The sequence below is a fragment of the Priapulus caudatus genome, unplaced genomic scaffold, assembly GCF_000485595.1.
Source record: "Priapulus caudatus unplaced genomic scaffold, Priapulus_caudatus-5.0.1 Scaffold418, whole genome shotgun sequence".
In the NCBI taxonomy this organism is placed as follows: domain Eukaryota; kingdom Metazoa; phylum Priapulida; class Priapulimorpha; order Priapulimorphida; family Priapulidae; genus Priapulus; species Priapulus caudatus.
The window spans coordinates 27169-39629 of record NW_014577479.1 but is presented as its reverse complement, the minus strand read 5'-3'; the positions used below and the strand labels follow the sequence as shown (position 1 = coordinate 39629).

At 41.7% G+C, this 12461-nt stretch overlaps 2 protein-coding genes across 3 annotated transcripts in view; one reads left to right on the top strand and one right to left on the bottom strand.

The window, feature by feature from the left end:
• Positions 1 to 3332, top strand: part of LOC106810200 (ATP synthase subunit delta, mitochondrial-like) — a 13078-nt gene extending 9746 nt beyond the window's left edge. Inside the window, exons 2-4 of the mRNA XM_014813485.1 lie at positions 581 to 734; positions 2381 to 2469; positions 2888 to 3332. Of these exons, the coding sequence (XP_014668971.1) occupies positions 581 to 734; positions 2381 to 2469; positions 2888 to 3010 (366 nt within the window). The 3' untranslated portion in view covers positions 3011 to 3332. The remainder of the gene's footprint in view (positions 1 to 580; positions 735 to 2380; positions 2470 to 2887) is intronic.
• A 262-nt stretch (positions 3333 to 3594) lies between these two features.
• The window catches only part of LOC106810199 (serine/threonine-protein kinase STK11-like), a 14566-nt gene continuing 5699 nt past the window's right edge, over positions 3595 to 12461 (bottom strand). The window contains exons 4-9 of one of the 2 annotated variants that reach the window (XM_014813483.1): positions 11788 to 11920; positions 10617 to 10753; positions 10174 to 10301; positions 9425 to 9482; positions 9081 to 9241; positions 3595 to 6403 (exon numbers count right to left, since the gene is read on the bottom strand). In XM_014813483.1, coding sequence (XP_014668969.1) covers positions 6270 to 6403; positions 9081 to 9241; positions 9425 to 9482; positions 10174 to 10301; positions 10617 to 10753; positions 11788 to 11920 — 751 coding nt within the window. In that variant the 3' untranslated portion in view covers positions 3595 to 6269. The remainder of the gene's footprint in view (positions 6404 to 9080; positions 9242 to 9424; positions 9483 to 10173; positions 10302 to 10616; positions 10754 to 11787; positions 11921 to 12461) is intronic. The other variant, XM_014813484.1, reaches the window with a different exon arrangement.

The window sequence follows — 12461 nt, the reverse complement described above, 5'->3', positions numbered from 1 at the left end:
GACGGGCCCTAGACGCCCTAGCGATAATTTTTGAACACTCAGAAAGTGGGTGTAGGCGTAGAGCCATAAAAATCCAACGCGATCAGAATCGGGTTGTCGCACCACATTTCTGAGTGTTCCCGCAAAAAATATCCCGCAATCGATCCTATTTGTCACATCATATAATAATATGATGCAGAAACAGGCCAAAAACAGTGGCGTAGCCAGGATTTGTTTAACAGGGGGGGCCAAAACAACAGCGAACATGCGCAAAAAGTGCATGATTTAACTAATTTATAGCTGCGTCCTCCGCCTCCGCTCTCCACACGCCTACGGCTCCATCTACCTCTCAGCTCTGCAATCTTTGTTTTGGGCGCCATGCGAAAATGCGACATTTTTGTTCATTGTGCATTCACATTACGTTTATGTGGGAACAATGTATCAGGGAGCATTCACTACACTCGTGGAAACAATGTATCAAGTATCACTCACTTTGCATCCAGATGACACATGTACCAGGGAGCATTCATTTTGACATTCATGTGGAAACAAATGTAGCAGGGAGCGTATGCTTGATCGCGATGCGTTAATCTTGTTTCAGGTGTTCTACAATGAGGCGAACGTGAGACAAGTGGATGTTCCCTCGCACAGCGGTTCCTTCGGCATCCTGCCGCAACACGTGCCTCTTCTCGCCGTGCTCAAACCCGGCATTGTCACGGTGATCGAGGACGCTGACAAATCTAAGAAATTCTTCGGTGAGGATTAATCGGACGCTTTTTTGTTGTCCGATATCGTGTATCAATCGCGAATGCGTTCAGTGTGTGCGATCACTCATGCAGGGATGAGAATCTTCCGCAGATCCGTGGAAATCCGCGGATTTCACAAGTCCCAGGGTCCGATTTTGTGATAACGTCTAAATCCGTTGAGAGAAAACTTTAGGGGGGGCGGGGGTTAGAAATGTACAAATTTTCATTTTACAGTCCAACAGTAACTCATTTAAAGTGTGTACCGCGAGAAGTTTCTATGTGTTTTCCCCACTTTCATGATACCTAGCGTATATTGCTTGAGTACAGCAATTGTACTAGAGTAAGATTAAAATGTCTAGAATCTCTTTCGTATTCACGCAATCCAATGAAATCATCGCAGCGATTACAAATTTGTGTTCTGTTTCTGTTACGGCGTTGGCCATCTCTCAGAATTTTCTCGGGGTGTAGCGCGAGACATCTATCAGGTGGCAGACAATGCAAACCACGCACCGTACATCAGGTCAGAGTGTGAACACAGGGCCGCTCATACTAGCGTAAACAGCAAGTGTAGTACTAATGCCACGTTAAAGTCTGTTTATTAAGAAGCTTGTGGATTGCCAGTCAGATAGTAACAAGGATAATGACAATGACAGAAGTGGGCTCTGAATTATTGACGATAGAAAAAAAAATACTCAAATAATATATTAAGCAGAATTGCAACCGCTTTTGTTTACATTATTGTTCGGCTGTTTGAGACGCCATTTTGTAATTTTTTTTTGAGCGTCACAACTCGGAAAAATGTATTGCTGGTATGATGTGGTCAACTCAATTTTCTATGCTATTAACTTGCGTGTTTTGATGTTGGTATAATCAGTGATAATTTCCACTGTCAGGTGAGACTATATCATCGTGCTTATATTCGTTCTTTTTCTGAGGCGGCGCAAACGCGTATTACACTTTAACTAAAAGGGCGCAGTTGGTCGCTAACTACATGCGATCCCCGTGTTCTCGATCACAGACTTGCCTTGGCTGCAGGACAAGCCGCTAAAGTTGTTCAATATGATAAAATATCTACTGTAGTGACCAGAAACAAATTTGAAACTGCCTGGACAATGAACATCTTATATTATATAAAGGTTAGCCTTTGGGACAGTGTGGAAGTGTACATTAAAATAATTTTGTTTGCAGAATGTAATTAAATTTTTGTATTGATTATTAATTCTAGTGTTATGATAATGACAGTGCAAGATATACTCCCTGCAGTGTACTGTAATATGCTCTGTAACAATTCTGTGCTGTATGTGTCTCCTAATGCAATTTTATGCCTTGTAAGTTGTGAAAATTCAAAAACTTCCTGAACCCCCTGATCAGGTTTTGCCTTGGACCTGACCGCCCCCCCCCCCTGTCAACACAAATTGTCATTCCCATCCCTGCTCATGGTCCTATGGCATTAAGAATTATTATTCCTTGTTTTGTTTTCAATAGATTTCACACGAAGTTTTGTGATCCATTACATAATCATTTTGCATTGAGGTTGAACGTTATTTTTACATTTTTATTCTCTTTCCGTTGTGTGATCACGTGAAGTTGCGCGTGTGTCGTCACTTACAATCCGTTTGCGTTGAGAACGAATGTTTTTTGTCACGTTTACGCAGTGAGCAGTGGCTCGGTGACGATCAACGCTGACTCTTCTGTGCAAGTACTCGCAGAGGAAGCTGTGCCACTCGATCAGCTCGATGCTGCAGTAAGTATGATGTACGATTGGTACAACCATGTACGGCATAGCAGGGTTTACCGCAGGGGGATACGACTTGTGGCCATCGTGGGCGAGTGGTTGGACACGTGGCCTGGTGGGTAGTTTGTTGCTTGACATTTTAAAATATTAAATGTTTATTTCAAGGTTTTTATTATGGTCACCCCAGTCTGGCTATCTCTGCCTTGCTGAGGCGCGGCCATAGACCGGCACTCGTGCATTCTTGTAAATTCTTGTTGTACGTAATTATAGAAGAGGAACTATACTAAAATGTGAGCATATAACAGACAGTCTCACTCTAACAGGTTCTCCAATCTAATCGTGTCCTTCTAGGGACAACATACAATGTCTCTACAACGTAAAATATCTATACTATGGTATAAACTCGGCCGTTGTTTGCTGTTTGCAGGCGATCAGAGAGGGATTGAGTAAGGCACAACAGTCGATCGGCGCTGCAACCAACGACCAAGAACGGGCGAAGGTGCAGATCGAGGTAGAAGTTTATGAGGCCCTCGCGGAGGCAAGCGCGTAGGAAACATCCGGGGGAGAGGAGAACGTCGTTCGTATGGACACGCGGCGTTGTACATTTCACATAGGCGGTAAATTAAACCCCTTAAAAATTATTAGGTGACGCATGCGTCACTACATGGCATTGCCACCAGTTTAGAGATATCTGCAACCTAGATGCTCTACACCGTGTTTGTGCTTTAAAGTTGGAATTTGTGGCTATTTATTGAGGCGTCACTCACATTGGCTTCTTTGTAGCCTTCCAGTCTGTTGAATAGTGTTTTGTCTTCATCTCCAGCTATAATTTCTTGTTACAATAAACGTGATAAGGTTAGTTATATAAAAAGGTTTGTTCTACCTTTTTGTTGGCACGTTTGTGAGGTGTTAAAAAATGTTAATGTTTTTTGTAGTAACTAACCTAAGATTGTTAGGTGGAGGTTAGGACACATTTTTTACACATTCAAGTTGTAATTTGTCCTTGGTTAGCAATACAAGCAAGATCGTGCATATAGTGCCTAGAGTCCAACACCAATATCATTTCTTGCAATAATATTGTGAAACCTATGTACATATATGTTGAAAGTGCCATTTTCAAGAAAAATTTAAGAATTTGTATCAAACAAAAACAAATTTTTTTTTATTCATCAATTTCATCCAGGTCCCAGCCCACCAGGGCTCAACCCTGGAGCATAGCTTGGGACTTCTGCTAACATTCAGTTTTGAGAAATACTGAGAAAGAGACGTGTTAAAATGTTATTTCTGTACACCAAAAACAATAAAAAAACAAGACAATCATTACAGTTGCACCACCATCGTACCAACTGCGTCGGCAATGCCGCTACATCTACACATGCAGAGCGATAACTTCACTGCCAGGAAATGATGTTTCCTTCGACTATCTATAAGCCAACATGCTCCACTTCTTCTGCTCTAGTGAACCTGTCCATGAATTCTGGTAGAAAATAACAAAAAGGAGATAATTAGAGTCAAATCTGATTATCTACTCTCGAAAATGTCAATATCAACTAATAAACGCCATCTCGCGTACATCCCGACTTGAAGCTGCCGACACCAGCAATTCGCGTTCTATTTCTGCCCAGAAATGAAATATTAAACGTTAGTGGTTCGCATCACGCATTAGACGCACCATCACAACCGATTCCATTTGCCACTGTCATTCTATTAGCACGGCAGTAGTGCAATCGGGTATAGGCATATCAAAATAATTATATATACACTATACACACCGTATCTTGTCACCCTCATTCGTTCACACCGCAAACACGGCCTTCGCGAGTTACCTAGATGTGCAAGGTGGCATTTGATTACTACCACGCACGCATGAACACGGTTTTACGAAACTGCAGAATTAATACAAGTCCGGCATAAACGCGCGTGTCATGTGCGAATATCCGTACGTGCCAAGTGTTGCACGAGGTAGAACGGTGCAAATAATCGCACACGACGAGTGTGTGTATAGCGTGGGGCTTGGTGCAATCCTACAAGTTATGCTCTGAGGAGTTAAGAGATCTGTTCTATCTACGATGTAATCACAGTCTTGATAGAACGTTAATTTAAATGGTCAGTGAAACCAGGCAAACGTCTGTTAGACGTCACTGCAACAATTTACAACTTTATAATAGATAAACACGTCTTTTTACATATCGCAAAAGTTTAACACACGATCTCCCACCTTCACATGCTCAGTAAAATGACAAGAGGCAAGCGGTTAGCTTGGTAACAACATATTGTAACAGTTACACAGCCACTGAGCTACATTACTATAATGCATATCGTTCTATCAATGTGTGAAAACAAACATATTTATATATTTACATTAAAACATGAATGGTATGTGGTAATACCCGACGTTTTTACATTCATACTTTACAACTCCGTCAAAGGACGTTTACCTTAACAACTAGCAAAGCTTTCACAGAAGAAGCACCAACACTCTTCTACCATGAACACACGTATACTACACGTAAACATATGTTCATGCTTCTAACGAAGCATAACCACTAAAACACGGCCAAGAGCAATCAGTAACTGCATGCTGCAGCGGGCGGTGGTGTCTCGCATTAATAGTACATAAGCGTGATTTCTTGTAGGGAAGAAACGAATAAATGGACCTACTCACGTAGACGTTCTTCGAAGAAGGTCTGAAAACACTCCGAGACAGTGAGAGAAACCTAGCATGGGATGCTTAACATGCAGTACTCCTAACGAATGAACAATCCTGCCGAACGTATTAATGTTTGATTATAGCCCACAGCATCACTCTCATCTTCCATCTCCTGCAGCAGCTTCCGGCTATCTCCACAATCTCCTCTTGACTACGAGTCAATCAATTGCACACGTATAACAGCAGGGTTACGTGACAGGAGACATTCCCGATACCAAAGTAGTAGCTGACTAAGGCTTATTGCTTACACAAATAAGACTAAAAAAACAAAACATGGTAGAGATGTGCAGCTGAGACTTGCCCATTGTCGCCAATGGTTGATTGGCGATGGCTGAAGAACCGATTTGAGCACAAAACCTTTTGATGCCGCCGTTCAACACTTCTATTCTTTATGCATATCTCTTCATAACGATACTCACGTGGCGCATACAGAACTCTGACAAGTTTATGTACGGGCATCGTACGAGAACCCATCTATCGAAGGCAACAAAAACCATGTGAATACATTATGTTCACAACAAGCCATCTCTGAAAACATACTAGTGGCATGTCATAGAAGACAAAGCAGTATTCGTGCGTGTGCGTGTGTGTGCGAGTGCACGCACGCGCGTGCGTGGGTGCATGTCCCTGCATTCATACGCGCACGTTTGCATGTGTGTGTGTGCATCTGCTTGCATGTACATGCATGCGAGTGTATGTTGCCGTGTGCCTGCTTGCATGTGCACGCATGCATATGTGTACGGGTAATAAGCATGGAGTAAGCATGGAACATCTTTTTAACCAGTCGACTTCCATCAGCATATGCTACAGGGGAGAATTTTAGCACGCACCACACGTCCACCATAGCTACAGTTCACAGCCATTCCTTTCCGTCAAGAGCACGCAATCCTATCACTCCTATTGCTACCATAGGCCAGCTGTGCAATAGCCTCCTACAGGGGATCAACCACATAGGCTCCCCCTGGTGAAGGTGACTGCGCAGACTCCCCTGTCACTGTCAGACAGCCTAGCAAACACTCCCGCGTCGGGGGGTGAAACACGCAGGCGCCACCTGGCAGAGTTCGGCCGTGTCGGCGCTCCCTGGTGAGAGAGGAACGCCCTACGACTGTGCGCATCCCGTGATTTTCTTGACGCTGATGCAGCTGATGATGTTGCGTCGCCGCCGTCGACGTTTCTTCTTCTCCATCGGCTTCTGCATGTCCTGGCAGACGACCGCCTCTCGCTTGCCCCGTTCTGCAACGAACAACGCAGGAGCATTCCATTTACATCACAGCACCAACGACAAGTGCCGTGGTTGCTCTCCTTCCTTGCCATAGTGTGCCGTGGTAGCGCACCCAGGTACAGAATTTTATTGCTGCAGTGTAATGGCACATACCCAGGGCTCGAATTTGATTGAGGCACAAGGCAAGTGCCGTGGCTGCTCTCCTTCCTTGATGTAGTGCGTTGGTGCATAACAAGGGCTCGTATGTTATTGCAGCACCGACGGTACGTGCCCTGATGCCCCCCTTCACTTGTTACAGAGCCTTGGAATTCTGTCCAATATACACGACAATAAACTGCCATGGCTGTCTCAGTTTATCAGGGGTAGAAATTAACTTTTGAATACAGGAGTCCAATGGACTCCCTACCCTCAAAAAGAGGGAGTCCGCAGCAAAATGAGGGAGTCCGCAGTCTGAGGTTCAAAATTAAAGATATTAACAATAACGCATGTGCTTATTTTTAAGATTCATGCGGTTGCACGTCTGCCAAATTTTCTTTGGACATTAGCTGAAAAATACAGTAATTCCACAAGGCCGTGCTCCAGAACGAACTAGTTAGTATGGCAGAATTTTCAGGTTGTCACACGGACTCCTGCATATGTCAAATCAGGGAGTCCGACAGTAAATCCGGGAGTATTTGACTCCGGACTCCCGTTAATTTCACACCCTGGTTTATGCATTCGTTTGATGAGAATGTTTGTCTTGGTGCCCCTCCAACATGGTGCAATGCTTATAAACCACTGACTATCTGGTTAAACTCAAGGCAAATTAAGATTTGATCTTGAGCAGACAACCACCTCTCTCTTACACCAAAGTGAACTGAAAAATGCCGTGGTACATGTTACGCCAAACTTCACGCCACGGTCAGCACAAGAATAACATTAACGTTAACTGCAAATTTACACACGTTAATGCAGTCCTCGCCAAAAGACAAAATCCTTTACTGGACATTCGGTCCAGTAAAAAATAGATTTTTACCAGACCGAATGATATTTTACTGGACCAAAAAAATATTGAAACATTAAAACACATTCAATCTCTGTTGCTTTTCCTTTGTGGACATATCTAACATGTATGCTTTCCTGCTCATCACCAGCTATGTCTGTTGACCCATCCATGATAAAGCTGAAAAAGCTAGCATCGTTTATTTTTTCATCAATTTCGTAACGCATACAATCAGCAATGCATTCGATAAAATTAAGGCCAGCTTTGTCATTAATATAGGTTTCACCTATTTCTAGGTCTTTGGCCTTGTCCAGTTGTGTGATCCAGGTATAATCAGTCAACAGTCTGCTCCGTTTAGCAGTGGCATAAGCATTTCTGAATAAATAACCTAGTTTCTGTCTGTCAGCTGCCTTGATTGCTTGCAGAGCTCGGCCAGCCCTTGACATAGCAATATGTTGGCTGCTTGTAGCTGCCTTCCTTAATTCCATAGCTTTCACATGCTATTGCTCTGCTCATGGTCAGTAATACTTGACTTCTTAAAGTTATTGCATCCGTTAATGAAATAATTCTGTCCTCTAAGCTTAAAGCCGCACAATGCGCATCCAAACGCTAATTTCTCCTGTACTAGACTAGCAAATACTTCGTGTCATGCATAATCACACTACCTTATGACAAAATAAACTGTAGTTGCTCCCATTTCACTGCGCGTTTGCTTAAAACCCACAAGAAAGAGGTGAGAAAACTGGCATTCTGGCGCAAATGCCGACTGTTTGCCAAACAATTTAGCCTCGAAGTGGTGAGGTGACGTCACATGTTTTTATCTTTGCTACACCCGTACCGCAGCACCGCTGCACGGTTGCTTGGTGAAACTGTCAACAACATCGGAGAATTATAACAACATTGGAGGTATTTTCAAATACCTTTTATAAGACAACGCGCAGTGAAATGGGAGGAACTAGTTTATTTTGTCATAAGGTAGTGTGATTATGCATGACACGAAGTATTTGCTAGTCTAGTACTGGAGAAATTAGCGTTTGGATGCGCATTGTGCAGCTTTAAAGCTTGAACCTACAAACTTCCCATGATTGATAGTTCACACACACGTGGCATGTCATCATTTTCTTATCTTTTATCATATAACAGCCAATCTCTTCCTATCGCTTTCCCACACCATAGATTAATTTGGTACACGCGTATATAAGATAGCCGAGTCGGTTTAGAGCTAGTGTTAGGGTTAGGTTAGGGATATGGCAACTGTTTGTGCTTGTGTGTAGTACTGCCGTACCCATAGCCTCTGGGTAATTAGTTGATATAATGTTACCGAACACACGGTCTGGTAAAGCCATATTTCTTGTCGGACCGGTGAAAAAATCACCGCTTTTGTCCGACGGTCCGACGCTTTTGGCGACGACTGTTAATGTTATAAGGACATCGAATGATCAATTAATAAATACTCTTTTCACTTGAATAATCAAGCAAGCTACCAAGCAGGCAAGCAAGCCAGCAAGCAAGCAAGCAAGCTAGCAAGAAAGCCAGTAAGCAAGCAAGCAAGCAAGCAAGCAAGCAAACAAGCAAACAAGCAAACAAGCCAGCAAGCAAGCAAGTTAGCAAGTTAGCAAGCAAGCAAGCAAGCGAGCAAGCCAGCAAGCAGACAAGACAGACAAGCAGGTAACTAAAAAAGCTGAGCAAGAAAGCAACACGCATACGTTCACGATCACTCTCACCGGCGTAGCTCTCCTCCTCATCTTCCATGTAGTAGTTGTGAAGGTCCTCTAGATATGGCACTACGGTCATGCTTCGATACTCATCCGGCCGCGGCAGAAAGTAAACGTAATCCAACGTTTTTGGATGCTTCTTTCGAAACCAACTGCAAAAAAGCAAACGTTCGTGAAATGTGCATGCACACACATGTACTTTATTTTTTACACATGACAAATTTTTTATGAAATGTTATCACTGCAATTGTTGGTAATTAGTGTTTTACTGGAGAAAAACTAATGTGAGAATAGAATTCATTAATGAAGGTGATTTGGTGAGAAAGGCTACTTACTCATGATTTTTAATTTCTTTTATTGTAAATCTATCGTATGGATCCTTTTGTAGTAATCCTACAAAGAAAACAGGACAATCATTAATCACTTTTGGTATTTTAAAATAATACATATGCTAATGCACTTTTCTACTCATTGATTGTAAACTTGTGTAAAATCAAATAAATTGAAACCAAACATACACTCATCAAATTTATGACTAGCACTACATGCATAAATTTTCAACATACTAGAGACTTAAGAACATTTTATTTTGGGACAAATCCAAAATGTTTATTGTTGCAATAGTTTTGATAGCCGATATGCTGCCTTTGTCACACAGCAGGTGTTAACTTCTAATGAGCGCACAGGTGATAATCCATTACACATGCACTGCAGACGCCGTCAGGTACGTAACATTTAACGTTGGAATCGCACTATACAGTATATCATACAAGATTTCTCTTTAGGAATTTCAGAAGGCATGTTGAGCAATCAGGCAATTCATCCCCGATTGCTAATTGGAATCAATTACGTTTGTCGTAATTGACCCAAAGCGCCCCAATACACAGGTACAAAATATCAGTTTGAAGAGGTACACATCAAACTGTGAAACCAAAGCATCACCGTGTTGGGATTGTCGAAACTAAACACAGCTAGAAATTAAGGCATGTCGCAAATTAGCTTCAGCTCTGAATGCACGTTGGACACGACACGCGTTAAAGGCCCGAGGAGAACCCTGCCACACTACAACGACAGCATCTATTACCGCTCAGTAGCTCCGTAAGCAGGTGATCACACTCCTCCGGGATCGTGTAGTCTCCCTTGCCGATGTGCTCAAACAGCTTGTAGATGTTATCGCCTTCATATGGATACTTTCCGGTAGTGATGTTGTACCTGCAGAGGGAAGGAAGGCGCTAGGTTGTTGAGGCGTCACGCTGATATGTTAGTGCCCGAGGATGAACAATGCAAGTTTGCGATTGAATGCATGATAGCAAAATAGTGATTCAATGATAAAACGATCGCACCACTGCAGCTGCCTGCTTTATTATTCACTAGTATTTTTTATTATATTATATTTTTATCCTATAAAATTTTTATTATTATCATCACTATTAATATTGTTATGGGCAGGTAATTCCAGAGATTGATTAGATTGCTGTGAGCGTCATCTGGCAATGAATGACATGATCTTATCGTTAGTGTACGTACAAGGTGACACCAGCTGACCAGATATCCACTTTGAACCCAGGAAAGGATTCTTGACCATTTGCTATCTCGGGTGGTTGGAACGCAGGCGAGCCTTGGCTCGTACAGCAGGTGTCATCCTCGGCAAACATGTCAAGTTCCTGCATTAGAACGAACGTCTACTTAGTGTTTCAATTGACTGTGTGTGTGTGTGCGTGCGTGCGTGCGTGCGTGTGCGCGCGCGCCAGTGTGCTTGTATGTGCATGTGTGGGTAACTGCATGCATAAACATAGTATTTGTTAGGAAAACATCAAACCATATCTAATTATTTGTGTCAAATTGCAAACTGAGATTTAAAAAGCAATGAATTTGGTGTAATCTTCTATTCTACACATTCTTATCTCTACAAGCTTTGAAAGAATTTAAAGGGATACATTACTCTAGGTTCTTCAGATATTTCCAGTTAAAATAGGTTAAAATTACGCTACATAAAAAGTTTTATGGTTCAATATTTATTTGAAATATTTTTTTTTAATGTTTAAAAACTGACAGCTATATCGTTGCTTACAATGACGGTGGCGCCACTGGCAGCGCATACAATGAAAAAGTTGCGCAAAGCAACGTTTCTGCTGCAGGCTACAGACCGAGGGTGTTTCATATTTATAAATTTAAGAGCAAAAGGATTGCACTATCTTATAAACGACGCTTAGTTTCTGTTATAATATTAATGAAGTTGTCCTAAAATGAATATCGTTCGGTTAAAAAGCATTTAGGTATAAATATAATTGCATTTTTGTGATTAGCCCTCGGTCTGTAACGTGCAGAATAAATGGGCAAATGCGCAACTTTTTCAGGGTGGCAGCACGATCGCGGGTGTCATGTCAGCGCCCAAAAATGAAGATTTTGAAATTCAATTTTGTTTTATGACAAACGTAAATGCGTAATTATAGAAATTTGTAGGTATATGCTATTATTTATGAATCTACTATCATATACTCCTAAATTCTAGAGGAAAGTATCCCTTCAACCTAAAATTATAAGTAAGGTTAAATACATTTTAATATGAAATCACGAGATTTGTATACATAGAATAATTCTTATCACTCATTACTGACAATCTTGTCTCTGAAGACCTGAATAAATCATGTTAAAGTTATATAACAAGTGCCTCTATCTAAACATGTATTAGCCACACCTCTGCCACACCCAAGTCTATGATCTTCAGGATCTCTGCTGTGCTTAGTAGCAGATTTCCGGGCTTGATGTCCTTGTGCACTATATTCTGTGAGTGCAGATACTCTAGCCCATCAATTAACTGCACAAAATACCTGCAATGAGACAGCAATAGTCAGAGAAGTCAGAAGTCAATATGAACACAAACCCGACATATTTTGAGAGTACATAAAGCTGCTACTGTGGTTGCTGCTGTTGCAACTACTCCTGTTTTATTGAGGTGATAGCAGAAGTAAGGTCCACTATAAGAAAATCCTGGTTTATTACCTGCATGTAACAAACTGGATCCAATTTTTAAAATGTTCAGCTCTGCCTGCCTCATTCTGCATATGACCTTCATCTGACTTTACTAACCTCTTGTGCAATCATTCAATGTTGTGTACGTTCTCCATCAAAATTATGGTCAACTTTAAACTGCATATATATACACTTGAACTAGCCGAGATTTGGCTGGTGGCTTTACACGCACCGTGGCACATGGTATGATGATAGCACTCCGAATTTCAAAATGATACACTTAAAGGGAGAGTTTACCCTAGGTTCTAGGGTTATTTTGAGCTAATTTAGGTTATAATTACGCTACATAAGAAGTTTCATGGTTCAATCACCATTAGAAATATTTTTTTTAAATGTTTT